The 16,847-nt window shown below is 34.9% G+C and overlaps 1 protein-coding gene across 1 annotated transcript; it reads left to right on the forward strand.

Moving 5' to 3' along the window:
• The first annotated feature begins 1,218 nt into the window (after positions 1-1,218).
• LOC137404389 (uncharacterized) lies at positions 1,219-16,820 on the forward strand. Its single transcript, XM_068090586.1, has 7 exons — positions 1,219-1,226; positions 4,254-4,378; positions 5,589-5,789; positions 9,213-9,411; positions 11,005-11,215; positions 11,531-11,745; positions 15,963-16,820. The coding sequence occupies exons 2-7, from the start codon at positions 4,277-4,279 to the stop codon at positions 16,445-16,447; spliced, it is 1,413 nt and encodes a 470-aa protein (XP_067946687.1). The 5' UTR covers positions 1,219-1,226; positions 4,254-4,276; the 3' UTR covers positions 16,448-16,820.
• The last annotated feature ends 27 nt before the right edge of the window (positions 16,821-16,847 follow it).

Here is a 16,847-nt window from a genome sequence, read left to right on the forward strand (position 1 = left end):
GTTTATTGGCCTCATTTATTATTCAATTAAGTAAATATTTGAGAGTCACAATAATATACATGTATAACATAATATACATATATAACATAATATACATACATAACATAGTATACATAATATACATACATAACATAATATACATGCATAACATAATATACATGCATAACATAATATACATACATAACACAATATACATGCATAACATAATATACATGCATAAAATAATATACATGCATAACATAATATACATGTATAACATAATATACATGCATAACATAATATACATACATAACACAATATACATGCATAACATAATATACATGCATAACATAATATACATATATAACATAATATACATGTATAACATAATATACATGTATAACATAATATACATGCATAACATAATATACATACACAACATAATATACATACATAACACAATATACATGCATAACAAAATATACATGCATAACATAATATACATGCATAACATAATATACATGCATAACATAATATACATGCATAACATAATATACATGCATAACAAAATATACAAGCATAACATAATATACAGGTATAACATAATATACATGCATAACATGATATCCATGCATAACATAATATACATATATAACATAATATGCATGTATTTTATGTTGTGCATGTATATTTTGTTATGCATGTATATTTTGTTGTGCATGTATATTTTGTTGTGCATGTATATTTTGTTGTGCATGTATATTTTGTTGTGCATGTATATTTTGTTGTGCATGTATATTTTGTTGTGCATGTATATTTTGTTGTGCATGTATATTATGTACACCTACCTTGTGTCATGTAGTATCAGAGTATATAAGATTATAGAAAGGCCATCTACAAAACAGACAGAAGGTACTGCTAATTTGTATTAGGTAGATATTACACACATTTCCAAGCCTTGTGATTGGCTAATGAATTCAAAACATGCCATTTGCATTGGACAATCCTCATTGGCTGATGAAAAAGAGCTAAGCATGCTATAGATTATAGAAAATGGGCTGTATTGTTTGTCCACAAAGCTCAATAGCAACCATTTAGAATGTTGAAATTCTTTTTACAATATGCTACATTGAGTGAAGTCAACGGGCATTAGTAGTAGGTGACAACCAGTGTTTGGCGCTGACTGCTGCCACCGATTGTGCATAACGTAACTTTATGTAAGACAGCGCATGGATACGTTCTAGCAGGTAAGGCATTTCGACATAACAGCGCCTTCTACAATAAGTTAGAGTAGAGGGTGCTTGGCTCACATAAATATTAGCTCAAGTAATTCTAGATGAATTGTAATGAATTGTGAAACAGCTTGCGAACAAACACTTCACCTGTTGACCTCCGCTGTCAGTGGGAACACCTTAACCAAGATCAACAAGTAGATGGTTTGTCCGTAAAACGTAGACTGCATAGCTGCATGTAGGTAGAAATTGATACAAACCAAGCTAAATTAGATATTATTAATCTAGTATTCTGTAGTTTATTTAAACAAGAACAAACTCTAGTTGTCACTCGGTAGCAGAGGTGCTTAACCAACAGCTACAGCAGAGGGTAAGTTTTGTGTTAGCTCTGTAATAGACCATGTTACTGATTGCTCTGTAATAGACCATGTTACCGATTGCTCTGTAATAGACCATGTTACTGATTGCTCTGTAATAGACCATGTTACCGATTGCTCTGTAATAGACCATGTTACTGATTGCTCTGTCAGTAGCAAATGTACAAGTTTAAACAATCCCAACTTATAAATTATCCTAAAATGTAACAAACATGTGAAACTCAATGTATTGCTTATTAATCAGCTGGGTTTTTATCTCTCCTTATTCCGTTTTCAATGCGTAGGTATACAGTTCTATAAGTTGCACTTGTATTTATGCACGATCGTTAGAAAACAACTAAGTTTAAGAAATTTTCAGGTATCTTCCCACCTATTTTGTATGTATCTTTAGACATGTGCATCTGTATCCTTATATCCGCGTGTATGTATATACCTACCAGGTATACAGTGTATACAGTGTATAAGCAATCACATTTACTTGTACAGTAAGAAACACTGTGTATTAGAAAACAAGGAGAGTTACTAAAACTAAAGTGTTGTGGTAGGTTAACTTATACTCATGTCTGGTTTTTAATATTCTACTCGATGTGTTATCACTGATCAGACTGAGCAACAGCTACTCCTGTACTTTGCTCATTCTAGAAACTTCCCATCTCTTTCAAATCACTATGATTAAGGTTCAATCCCAATTTGTAGATTATCTTAAATGTAACAAACACATAAAAAAGGCATTTAATATATTGTATGTTACACAGATAAGTTTTATCTCTCCTTATTCTGTTTCTAAAGTGTAAATATGCAGGGCTGTTGTATTTGTTAACAGAGTTGATAAAATATTAACATAACTGCTTTAAATGGTTACAGAGTCTGTATAACTTGTTAACTAATAATATGTTAACTACAGAATTAACATAACTTTTTGAACGTGAACAAGATGAATCTAAATGTTAACAGAACTGCTTCAAAAGTTAACAGGGTTAACAAAAAGATGGTATCGGATTAATATAGAAGTTAACAGAGTTGGTATAAATTTTTATATTACTGCTGTAAGTTTTAGAATTGAAGTTGTTCTAGTATCGTAACCAACTGTTTTGTTTAGCTGTTAACATTTGTCTGCCTGCAAATACTTGTGATAAATTTCTGTCTGCAGCTCTATGGCACCTTCTATGGCACCTTCTATGGCACCTTCTATGGTACCTTCTATGGCACCTTTCATATACATAGTCAGCTGTATACATTTTATCTTGGTAGCAAAGTGGTTATTATAGCTGTGCATTCTCTGAAGCAATCTATACCAGTATTTACCCCTTAATTAGCTTTCTCAGAGCCAATTTCCTGAATGTGTCAAATACAGTATTCATGGTATTTGCACTACTTTTGTTGCTTCTGTGACAAACTGATAGCCATTTCTGACAGAAATTATTGACATCACTTTGATAGCAGCAATTCTAATGTCAACTGTGAACTGGATAGCTGCATTATCATTATGCCTGATGGTTAGAAGTTTTTGAAATGTTCAATTAGTTTCTGTTAAATATATCAGTTTGCTGCGTTGTCTGCTGCGTTGTATACCAAGTATGATAGCAGAATAGCCCTTCCACAACCTTATTAGCTTTTTCTTATCTCTCTATTGTTATAAGTACTTAGGTATCGCCTAATAAATAATTTGCAAATAGAGATTAATTTAATCAATATACGCAAATCATAGTAATCAGCTATATATTTTATTACCTTATTAGTTATTTCCTATTAGTATAAGCTGCATATTTGGCATGATCGAAACTGCTATATTGCTTAGCAATTGCTAATGACATTAGCATTGTTTTCAATTGCTAATGACCCGCAAATAAGCAATTGCTTAGGTCATTAGCAATTGAAAAAAACTGCTAAGGACATTAGCGATCGCTAATGTCCTTAGCAATTGCTAACTTCTTTAGCAATTGCCAATTTGGTTAGCGATTGCAAATCTCATCAGTAACTGCCAAGTTTCTTTACAATTGCTAATAAAATTATTATCAGTATTTTCTTTATAGCAAGCATACTCTAGTTTTAGGCACAACTAAAAATGAACAACTTTATGCTAGAAAACAAAAAAAACTATAAAAGATATTGTAAGTAAAAGTTGATTTTATGGTAAGTTTATATAATTAGCAATAAAGTAACACTCAGTTTTGACTTGTTTACGATCTCCACACAATAAACAACACTTTGTCAGTTCAGTTGTTTAAACCTTCGCCAACTTCAGCTACTAAACACACATAAATGCGAATTATAAACTATTGTTTTTCAGCGTATCAATGTTAGAATTTGTTTGGTATCAGTTAGTGTTATTATATCACTTAATAACCGCTGCCGTTGCGAACGTATCAATAGAACGGTAGTTATTTATCAGCACACACCGTTCATTTGCCCGTTCCACTGCAGCTTATTGTTACTCTTGACCAGTCAATACAGGCCAGTTACAGCTACTAGCTGTATTCAAATGGAAGGTTTACTGCTATCTAATACGATTTAAATTCCTGAAAAATCCTTCCAAATCCCTACCTGCCAGTCTAATTAAACTCTGTAATTGGAGACACAACACGCCTTAATAGGACTAATGACTGTCTATCTGTAAGTAACTTTCAATAGGAGGTATTAGAGGGCTGCTGACTGGTTTATACAGGTAGAGATCAGCGGCTGCACAAGATGGCTGATGGGGCACCAGTCAACATCGCTCAGCGAGCCTTACATCATGGACACAGTCGGAGGGTCAGGCGGTTGCGAGATCCGAAGGTTCCCGTTGTTAAGGTAAAAACTCCACCGACGTATGTTTCAGAACTTTTTGTTACTACAACTTTTAATTCACTATCAATTCACTATTACCAACAATTCACTATCCCGACTCCTCTGCAATATTATTACATTACCATCTATTAAAACACTTTTGTGCAACTCACTTTATAATTCCTGATTTCTGTCTTTTCGTTTTTTGTTTTTCGTTTTTTTGGAATGTAACGAAAACAACATTTTGTTGATGAATACTAATGGCAATAAAAAGTTATACGTACAACTCATTGATTATTTGAAGAAATCAATGTAAAGAGAAGATAAAGATTAGAGATTCTCTTAGCAGCAAATAGTTGCTTGTGTTTTAGGTGCTTGTTTACTAACTCATGCTACTGCTACTTATTATCCAGTGTTAATTGAGTATCCAGGCTTTGATAAGATCTCTACCAGCCATATCATAAGCTATGTTCAGCGGCTTATTATCTTTCTAATTGTTAAAATGTTCAATTTTGTTTTTACTTCTACGGTCTTAAATGTAATGAAATCAATTCCAGGATAATTCAGAAAAGTTTTTTTAGATTTGTGATGAACATGGTCTGGTACATAGCAAAGAGAACCAAAGAAATAAGCAACATTCATGTTAATTCATGCTGCCAGTTTATCAAAAGATTAAGTTTTGTGCTGCCAGCTTTTAGTTTTAGCTGTATAATTCGCAAGCAAGATGAATTCAATAAAGTTTTGCGAATCGTAAAACTCGCTTAGCTTGCGGATTTATGCCGTTTCCATGTTGCGGATAACTTGCGGATTGGCTCAAATTTGCGAATCGTGTACATCATGGAAACAGGGTACATAACATATATCAAAGCTGTTAGTCAGGTGGTTGTCTTCATGATTCGAGTACCAAGTTTATCTCTGTCTTAGAGAAAGGTAAAGTTCATGTAATTACAACTGGCCATATTTGAGCATTCAGCGACATAAGGTTTGATCAAGGAAGCTGAGAGAACGTACAAAAAAGTGTGCCAGTCGTAACTATGGTGCATTCTGTGGCTGCTGCATTGTCAAATAGTACAGCACAAAGGAGGAGGGGTTGCTGACACCCAACCCTAATAGCCATTGTATCATTTGTGCCCCGGTTTATATTTTGCCATGTCGTATTGTATCCTACTCTTTGTGAAAGGAGTGTACATGTGTAAACTAATAGTTATAATCAAGTCGGGTATGTCTCTTACAGGTCAATCCATTCATGAGTGAGAGAGAGCATACCTGGTCTAAGGAAAAGTCGTTACCAGAATTCTATGAAAAACCTGATGTTATGCACACAAATACTGAAGCCTTTGTAAAGCCACCCCCAACTGCTTTTAGCACAAGTTCGGATTCAATGCTAACTTCAAGAGAAAATCGACCAATTCTCCCTCTCGCAGATTTAAATAAGGTAAGCACCTTTTTGCATAACACTTTTGAAGAACTTACTGTACATACACTAGTTAGCATAATTGTTTCACTTACACCACATGTTGTACTTACACCAACTGTTATAATTTATGCCAGTCATCATACTTACACCATTCGCTGTACTTACACAACTCGTGGTACCTACACCACCCTTGGGGCTTACACCACTTGATATAGTAAAACCTCATGTGGTCGTAGCACTGCTTAGGCTACTTTCTATTAAAGGCTGATGCTTTGCATCCCAACATTTATATATAACTCATAACTGGTTATATGAACTCAAACCATGAACTGATATTAACATCAAATAGCTGGTCACTTTGTAAATACTAAAAATGAGAAATAGCGACTAAAGCAAAAGCTAGGTAAAATAGCTCGGAAGTTTTGTAAAAATCGAGGTGATTGGTTCATTGTTGCCATGCCGTACCGAATGGTCTCACCAGCCCAGGCACCATGTTGAATATGATTACACATAGCTTACTAATGCATATACAATCATTTAGCCTAAAGAGACCACCTTGCATTTTAAGTGCCCTCCAGTTCTTTGGGCAGCGGCTGACACGTTTGTATTTGCGTGTTATTATCAAGTCAAGTTATCTTTATAAGCAAAAATTTAACAATTACGCATCTAATCGAGCTCTAGTATTACACCCTCACCTACAAACATACACACTTGTTAGTATTCATCAGCTGCCAACCCCTTCACTATATTGTATGGGTATTGTGTTTCCTTGAATAGCCTATAAATCATATTTCTATACTATAGGTCTATACAACTGAAGTCTCTATTTAGTTCAATGTTTTCATCTGAAATGCTAACGAGCTAGGAGTGAGGTACAGCTATAATTAGTGCTTACACTCCTTCTATAGGCAGTAATTCAGTAATTTAATATACCATATAAATATATTAATACACAGCCTTCACATGAGTGGTTAGTAAATTAGCGACAGCGAAATACTAGATTACTTACGATTGACACTGTGTCTGATGCTGTTTGATTACATAGTTATACAACGTAACAAGTTAACCAAGTCAACATAAATATAGTTGGGTTTATGTTAACAGAGCTGGTGTCAATATTAACGGTCCTGGTTTAGATACTAACAGAACGTATATAAATTTTAGCATGACTTGATTACATGTGAACAATACTGGTACAAATGTTAACAGAACTGCTTCAAAAGTTAACAAGGTTTATAGATAAATGTTAACAGACCTAATGTAAATATTAACAGACCTGATGTAAATGTTAACAGACCTTATGTAAATGTTAACAGACCTGATGTCATTAGAGTCTTGGCTCTTCCATCATGTCAACATTCATGATAAGCAGCCAAACTGTAATTGGCTAAAGCTATCAAGTAGCTATCTAATCTCATAGCTGTATGTATGCCTTGTATGCATTTATATACATGTAGGTGTATGTATATACATGTAGGTGTATGTATGTACATGTAGGTGTATGTATATACATGTAGGTGTATGTATATACATGTAGGTGTATGTATATACAGGTAGGTGTATGTATATACATGTAGGTGCATGTATATACATGTAGGTGTATGTATATACATGTAGGTGTATGTATATACATGTAGGTGTATGTATATACAGGTAGGTGTATGTATATACATGTAGGTGCATGTATATACACGCACCTACATGTATATACATGTATGTGTATGTATATACATACACATACATGTATATACATGTATGTGCATGTATATACATGTGGTGTATATGCATGTATACACATATAGATATAGATGAAATAGATAAGTAGTCAGGTCTACTGCTAACATCACTCTACCTTCTGAAGAGTGCTGAGTGTTATAACTAGAGTGATGGAATAGCCTAACTGCACTCATTTATGTTTGGCTGACATTCTTCTCTAGAGTCACTACAGTTCTGTTTCCTGCTTCTGTCTGCACTATCAAGTAATATATAGCTATGCTAGTAAAGGCAAGTACCCTATAGCTGTGCTAGTAAAGGCAAGTAATATATAGCTATGCTAGTAAAGGCAACGGATGTTCTCACTCAGTAATAGGATCATCTTTAATGCAACCAATTTTCATCTCAATTGATTCTGAACAACCAATTGGATTATGTCAATCCTAGACACACTCATAACCTCAACCAGAAACTCACTAGCAAAGAGTTACCTTTCCATTTCAAGAGCGGTCGAACTAGATGACCTCTAATGCTAGAGGTTTCCATAGTGACACACACCTCTTCATACATTCACTTGTTGTCATTATTACAGCTATACATCGTTGGTTGTTCATTCTTAAAAACTGCATGCTACTTTAACAGTTGAAAATGAGCTCAACATCAGACTTTACACAACTTCATCTGCTATTCATTTGTATGAAAAGCAGCCGGTGGCTCTGTTAGTAAAATAATCAAAGGTTCTCATTGCTGGTCCCTTACAAGGTTTATGTAAACAACAAGTCTGGGCTTCGATTGCCTCTTCTCTTTTGTAAATGTCATTGAGATTAGGATTTTGAAGAAATGGGCTCATATTAAGGTCGCTCATTAGAGAACTAAGCCTGCATAATTGATTGGCTTTTAGAAATACGGGTTAAGTTTACATTTGACCAGTACGAAAACTGGCCAACCATGAGATTGGAATTTTAAAGAGCGTATAACAATATTTACTCAGCTACATGTAATAATAATAAAGTTGGATTAGTAGTGATTATTATATGAGTGTAAGAAGAACATGTCCATATTGGTTTATTTGTAAATTAGAGATCTGCATTATCATCTTTCACTTTCCACAACATCCCAAATATTAAAAACTGCTAAAATTGAACAAGGCGTAAATGTTCTTACAGTGATCTGAATGCTTTTAGCCGAATGTAATAGTTACCAACGGTTGCATCATTTTTAAAGTTAGCAAAGCTTCAAAACTTATTTTGAATTTTTTATAGATTCAATGTAAGTAAGTTTTGTGCAATCAATAAAAGCTCTTTCCAATTGTACTTATTTAAATTAGTAAACAGCCCAATCTTTTAATGTTTTTTCTACATAAAATTATATGATCGCTATTATCCTAGCAATTGCTGTAACATCACATAGTCAGTAGATAGTATTTGTATATAATTATGCTCACTCATACTGTATGTCAAGGGAGACAAGTCCAAATCTATTTTTAGTAGAAAATTAATTTAAAGTTTTTTTCTCTAAATGTATAAAGTTTTGTGTTGTACCTCTTCCATGATTTTTTTAAAAAAGAACAAAAAAGAAGGTGAACAAAAACCACAAATGAGTGAAATTTTCATATTACGATTGCGTAACCGAGCAATGTTATTGAGCAGCCTTGGAATAGCATATCATTGTTGTATGATGTCACAATACAACCGACCTGCCATGTCAGCGTATTTATACTCATTGTAGCCCAATCTTGAAGCTGCCAATGTTTCATCTGCACCACAGAAAGTGACACCGACTAAAATACGATTATTCGAAGAGCCACCCCAGATGGAAACCATCAGAGGAAGAAAGGTCGTATTTCCTCCAACTCCAAGAGATACCCGTATATCTTCAGAAAGTCCTATCAAACGTCTCCCCAAGCATGGTTTTGCTCCAACTATAGGTAAGAAAAGTTATATAAACAAGTTGGGTATTTGTTTACCTTGTAGGAGCATAGCTTTAGTTAGCTTAGGATAAGTGAAGTATGATCATTTTACCTGCATCTTACCTGCATCTCACTTAGGATGGATTATGTCTTCTTTCAGCTGTTAGACCTTTTTATGGCTAAAACTACATTTACTTTAAAGTACGTCACACTTAGCATAATATTGTAACAGCGGTAATACATAATAGGTTTCAGTTTCAAAAGGTTGAGGTTGAGTCAAGAGTTGGAGAATGCAGGAGGAAACAAACCTTGTATTGTTGCTCTTGCACAGTTTCTAAAATGATAAACTATTAATATAGCAGATGTTAAAACAGTATACCAAACTCCAGTTAGACGAGTGCCTGTCAGTGAGCATACTAATCCACATAAATTGATTTGACTGAAAAGTCATTCTAATGTCACACACATTTCCCGTCACCACCCCAAGGCCTATTTGTAAATCTGACACAACAGAACCATTAATCCACAGCTCTTATGAGTTATGTTATATTATTTTAACTATTACTATATATTATATTTTTTGTTGCAATATATTTCTCAGTTTTACTCCACTATTTATAGTATTAACTACTACGTCATATTACAGCCTGTTGGTCATGTTAAGGTGTAAGATTACATCAATATATGTGATATCTTGCTGCACTGGCCCATGAACCAGCTCATCAACTGACATCATCTGTAGCTAGCTCAACTACATATACTAGAAGAGAATGTATTCCACCAAGTCAATTGAAGACAACTCCCAATTTCATTCACCGATTACTATACACTAGTAGATCTATTGATTATTCAATACAACGATGGGTAGTGTCAAATAGTGCAATAGCTTTATAATGGAGTGGTTTTATGATATGCTGCTAAGGCGTGGTGAAGATGGGAAACGAAGTGGTCAAATTTAGATGTCCAGACATATACAGACAAATATTTTATTCACCTATATAACAGAAATCTGTATCCCATCACATCTTTAATGATGATTATACATACAATTCTAGTACATTTGAATGAGTTTAGCACTTTACCAGGTTTAGAACTAACCATAAATCTTTAAAGTTTGCTTGAAGCTACGATTAGAGATTTTTATAAAAACAAGCTTCACATCATACAGGATTTGAACCCACAACATTCAGTTTTTTCACCAACCGTTACGCAATCACCAACCCCAATCATTTGCATTACAGGGTTTTACAATCCTGTGCATATATTATTTGTGCATGTTATCATGTGTATAGTCACACTTGACGATCTGTCACAGCACTCGAGACTGCTAGGGTGCTAGCCTTTACTATAATAAGAGCCGTCTCTGTTTGTTCCAAACCACATTTAAAGGTTAGGAAAAACAATGCAATGCTTGGGAATCGAACTCTGATGTTCAGTTTAGTAACCAGGCACACTACCAACTACACCACTCAACCACCTTCTCGGAATGCAGATTAATTAGGCGTATAGCTATTACACATGATGATCTCTCATGGCGCACTGAGCTGCCAGAGTACTAGCTATATATAAAATTTTGACTAGCAGAATCACATGTCTATGGTTCAATTACAGTTGACAGAGAGAAGAAGACTGTCATAGAGTCACCAGCAACGAAGCCAACCAGTTTACTGAACAGAGAGCGGACACAGGAATTTGTTAGCAAACAGCAGCTTATTAAACTGAGGGGACTAAGAATGATGGATGGAGGGCACCTAGCACCCGCCCCGTCTACCTATCTTACACATGACACAATGGCTAACAAGAGGCTTGAAGACTTTTATCGGTAGGCATCCGGCTAGGTTAAAATACTCGCTTTGAAAATGTCAAACTCTACTGCAATCTGAGATGTAGATTTGCAAGGCTCCCGCCAAAAGCGTTGATAAAATATAAAAACTATAACTTGATAATTTAACACTTCTAAAATTTGTCTAGTAGTTGTCAGATCTTTTGAGTTAGGGCTGATGCTGTGTTATCATTTTTAATTATTACCATTAATAATGCTACTAGTAAACTGGTAGCATTATACCTACAAACTAAACTAGAAAACAATTGCCTGAGGATGATGGAACTGTTTTGTCATACCTTTTCATTGTTGCAGACAACTTGTCAACTCTTACAACAGAGGCTATGCATTCTCTCCGACGAAATCTAGGCACACTCACGGCAGCCCGAGACACGCTGCCACCTATGACTTACATCAGTGCAATGCAGAGCCTCTTCTCTCCGTAAATCATGAGAATGTATCGCAGAGATTCTCTTCTAGTATGGACCAGATAGACTCTAAGTCAGCCTTCCGCATCCTTGAGACGGCAGGTTAGTTGAAGCATGTTACTAGTAGTAGTAATGGCATGCTTCTGTCATGTAGTGACAATGCTTGGTAATGTTCTCCTGTTCTCTAGAGAAACACGTGGACTAGTCTTTTAAAAGCTACCTTGGGTGGTCCTAACACTTATCAAGGTCAGATTAACCAGAAAGGATGCATTGTGCAACATGTACAGTCTGAGAGAGCCAGGTAGCCATTTCACTTGCTTAATGTGCGAAGGACAGAGGTGGATCTTCAAGGTGCCCATGTTGCCAGTGTGGTCCACGGGGCCTCCAAGTTATGGTCTAGATCCAAGAGACCCAGGGATTTAGGGTTAAAAGCTTGCTGAGAGCTTTTTGTCAGATCGGCATTAAGCAGGGCTCGAACCAACCCCATGGTTGACAGTTAAAGACGCTACCCACAAGGCCACCCTGACACCCTGACGCGGACCCTGACATTACATTACTAGTAGTATATGTAGCGTTACCTTAGTAACGTTTAGATGCTATCTGTACTCCAACCTTTCGACTTTTGGACAAATTAGTATGCACTCTATCAACTCATTACAAAATACCTGAAAACCTGTAAAAATTCCATTCATTGTCTGCAAATATCTGTAAACTCTGCAATCAATCATAAAAACATATGCATATCTAAAGATTTTAAGTGCGCATGAAAGTGTTCTATTCCGTGACACCAGCATACTACATCCACCATCGTATGTTTTAGTTTATAAACTTTCTGTTACTACAGCCTTCGATTAACTACCTCGACTCCTACACAATACTATTAGATTATTAAACTTTAAAACACTTTTGTTCAGCTCACTCAGCAATTCCTGATTTATGTTTTTCATTTTTTCGTATGTAGCGACAAACATCATTCTGTTGATGATCAGCAATACCAATAAAAAGTTATACGTACATGTATTTGCAAACTTTTCATAACATCTGAAAATGTGGGCTGAAAACGAAACTGGTATAACGGTTAAAATGGCCATGGTCATATTCTACAGAAGACTTGATAGAGGGCACTTGTTTACTTGTTTACAAGTGTTAGTTTATAGCTCAGTACATGAATGTTTAATAACATATCAAGATAATTACTTCTAGTCTCAAGAAAAGCTAACTTGTTTGCTTGCAGTTTATTTGGATTTATAAACAAGTAATACACTTAGCTACAGATAAAGCTGTCAGCTGCCAATCTGTTCAAATAAGAATTACTCATAAATAATGGACAAGTAAAGCGATTGTCATTAGCATTTGTTAATTCATTACTTATCGATATTGATAGATATTAATAGATATTGATAGATATTGATAGATATTGATAGATATTGATAGATATTGATAGATATTGATAAATCTCACTTTGTCATTGTGTCTGTCTGTTAGTCCTAGTAAACTCTATGCATTTCCACATTTTTGCCCAACTTTGATCTAAAGCTTCACAAGCATATGCTTTGTGCCATCTGCCAGGCCGCTGAAAGGCTTTGGTTTAAAACTCCATCTTGTTTCTGAGAACCAACCTCTTAAATAATCAACTGAGGGCTTTCTGATAGAATATGACAAAATCTCAGGCATCACAGCAGTATGAGCTAATTGGACAAATTCTAATTTCTGTAAAGAGTTTCTGGACAGTTTTGAATGTGTCTTAGCTTCAGTAAATCTTATTTTAATATTAAAAGTTTCATGTTGTATACATAACACACGAGCTCATTTTCAGAAGGTTGTCTCTTATATGAGTTCATTTGTAAGCTCTGCCATCCCATCGAGGTGTAAACCTTCCTATTTCATAAAACATTGCATTAAACATGTCAACAAATGTTTACACAACTTTGTAAACCGTGAAACTAAAATAATCGAAGCCAAGTTCAACCGACAAACGAAAGTTTACTGCAAGGCTAAAATAACAGGCAACCACACAAAGTAATTGCAGCATGTGTAATTTTAACCCTTTGATCCTGTATTGAACTAGTAAAATTCAATAAAGTGCAGGATAAAGGGTTAACCAATCAATTCTTTTTGAAAAGATTTGAATGAGTGGGGTTTTTATTATTATCGAACGCCTTTTAAATACTTCTAGAGCATGAGTAACGACAAGTGCTAGCAAGTTCTTTTTATCAGCTTCTAATCAAGCAATCAATCAACTCCATTCGTGTATGTGAACTTTCTAGGCCACCATTAAATATCACTGAAGATACTTGACCTAAATGGTTTATAAAGCAGCTAGCATGCCAGACCTGAGCTTAGCTTTTTCCTAATGCTTGCTTTACCACACACAGTGTTAGCAAATAGCACTGTGTGAGGTAAGATAGGTTGAAGCTGTTTAGTTTTTACGCTGCATTTGATTGGTTAGTTTCCATTAGACCAGAAGCCAATTATTGTAGGTTTAACATATCTCAATCAACTCAGTATGCATTCAGGATACAACAAAATGTTTTTCATAAATTATACTACTAAAAGTAACTTTAATCCTGAAAAATATAGTTGATAATATTTGTTCATTTTATGACTATATCTCTTTATGGTTTGTATATCAAACGTGAGTTCCAGAATGCAGCAGTATAATTGATCGGTAGTAGAAAATACATGTTATAAACCAACTGGCTTAAGCTTCGGCTCAGCCTATCCTTGATGATATTTCTATTCTCAAATCTAAACTAAACAAGCTACACACTCTATACCTATACTCACACCATTCTATACGCGTAATATCAGATGTTACAACAAAATCGTGTGACAATTACTTAATCAGAACTTGGTTTAAAATATTGTATTTAATTACTCAAAAAGACAAGTTTAATAGAGAAATCTAACGAATGAGAAAGTTGAAAGGAACTGTGATTGTTCTAGCATTTGAGTGATTGTATGGGCACAACAATTCAATATTTTTTTCATCTTTAATTTACTTTTACAATGAAAATATTTGTATAGAGAGAACAGTTTATTTCGACATATTAAACCAAAAAGTATATTATGATTTAAACTATGCAGCGTGATTTTGCGTGTTTACATACAGGTAATCCAAAAGATGTTTTGACAAACCTACAGTTTTTTAATGTTTTTTGTCAGGCTCCCTCACAGAATTAAGAAAGTTTTGACAAGTTTATCTCTTTATTTCTAGGCTAGTGCTGTGGTCTCGTTGGTTTTTGAAATGAACTCTGAATATTTTCTCTTTTACAGTAGCCTTTTACAATTTATCTTGCACAGTTTCTGTTAACAGTAGACAACCCTTATGAATAAGAATTGAAAATATCATTAAAGGTTGACTTGCAACAAAATTCACATTACAGTTATTTGGTATCAAAAGATTCACCATGTCTTACTCTGTTGTGTTGTAAGTGCCAAATATGTGGAAATGTGATTACAAGCTCTTAAAAGCTCAAAAACGAAAAGCCGCCGTAGATTGGAATCTCTTTATTTCGATGAAGCAACCACGAAATTTGGTTACCGCCTTGTCACGTATGTTCTCACGTGAATTGAAAGGCCCATACAAAGCTCAATATAAAACTTATCGTAGTACTAGTTTATGACAAACACTTCGGGTTTCACCGAAGACCCTGTATCAAATATAGATGCTCGCTACTTTACAGTTTTGTTTCGGCATTATTCCATCGTCAAGTCGTTCTCTGATCATGTGACCCAATACTTCGCAAATAATTTTTGCAGCACTTTTCGATTATCACAGGTGACCACCAGGCTCGTCATGATTATCAGACAATGATATGTACTCCTTTGAGGTAAGGTTAAAAAGTTTAACGATTTTTTACGGTAAGTTATAAGATATCAGTGCTAAAAGTGACAGCATTACGATGACGATAAAACAGACGCGTAAGAACAATAGACATAGTTTTATTGAATGCGTGAAGTATATTTGTGAAAATATTTCGACGAATAAGGTTGCAAGAAAGTATAAACAGAAACCATCTCTCACAGCTACATCACATTTGAGCCGTTTTGGAAAGGGAATCCAAACTACGGCGGTCTCGTGTGGCTGCAATTTTCTGTTCGTTTTTGAGCTTTTAAGAGCTTGTAATCACCTTTCCACATATTTTGCACCTACAACACAACAGAGTAAGACTTGGTGAATCTTTTCATATCAAATAACGGTAATGTGAATTTTGTTGCAAGTCAACCTTTAAACTATATGTATTATGAGTACGTTAATGCTATAAATATTTGCTGCTTCTTTTTTGATGTATGATTTGTTAGTTTGTGTTCTGTAGGAAAGCCGACAAGCATTGAACAAAACTTAGCCAGAGACTACACAATGTTCAGGGACTCAAGCAAACAAGGCAACACGGCTGCCAGCGGACACCATTTCACAAGATTTCTCAAGCTAAAGAACTACAACCCAACTCAGGGAGAACTCTTTATTATGGTGAATAAAGAGCAGAATCGTCCAGGAAACTGGTCCGTTCGAGGGCGAACGACGGTGATGACCGATTCAGAAATGCTGGCTGGAAGTGAAGACCTTCGTGCCAACGATGCATCAACTCAGGAAAACACAACAGATCTAGACAATGGCCTTGAAAAAAGACTAGCCATAGATTCAGGAATGGGAGTAGAGGGAGACAACTTCAAAGAAAATGAACTAGTTCGAAACGAGGCTGAAACGACTTCATCTAAAGCTAGTTTGGAGAAGCAGACATCTAAAGACAGATTAGAAATCAGTACAACCTTGCCAGATATCAACATGACACAATCATAGAACAAACTGAAAAAAAACTTTTGCTCACAACTTTTCGAAAACAAAATGCTCAAATTTTATAGCTGAATATGTAAGTAGGTGTCCTTAAACTGGAGCTGTAGCTTGAGGCTCATTCTTTAATTTGGGGCTATAGCTTGGAGCCCATTCTTTATTAGAAACGCCAGTTTTTAAAAGCATGTTATTGCCGAGTTTGTACACGCTCAATTGCTTTTCTTATACAGTCTTATAGAACAAATGAATATGTCATCATTTTATATTTTCCTATTTCTCTATTATTATTATTATTATCATTTGAAACAGTCGCAATTATAGTTGCAAGAATTTGATTGATTATGATACTGTAACCCAACGGTGAACTCAACAATCAATAAAATAATCGCTTGGTACAATAATCTTTGCC

Source organism: Watersipora subatra, chromosome 9, assembly GCF_963576615.1.
Source record: "Watersipora subatra chromosome 9, tzWatSuba1.1, whole genome shotgun sequence".
In the NCBI taxonomy this organism is placed as follows: Eukaryota; Metazoa; Bryozoa; class Gymnolaemata; order Cheilostomatida; family Watersiporidae; genus Watersipora; species Watersipora subatra.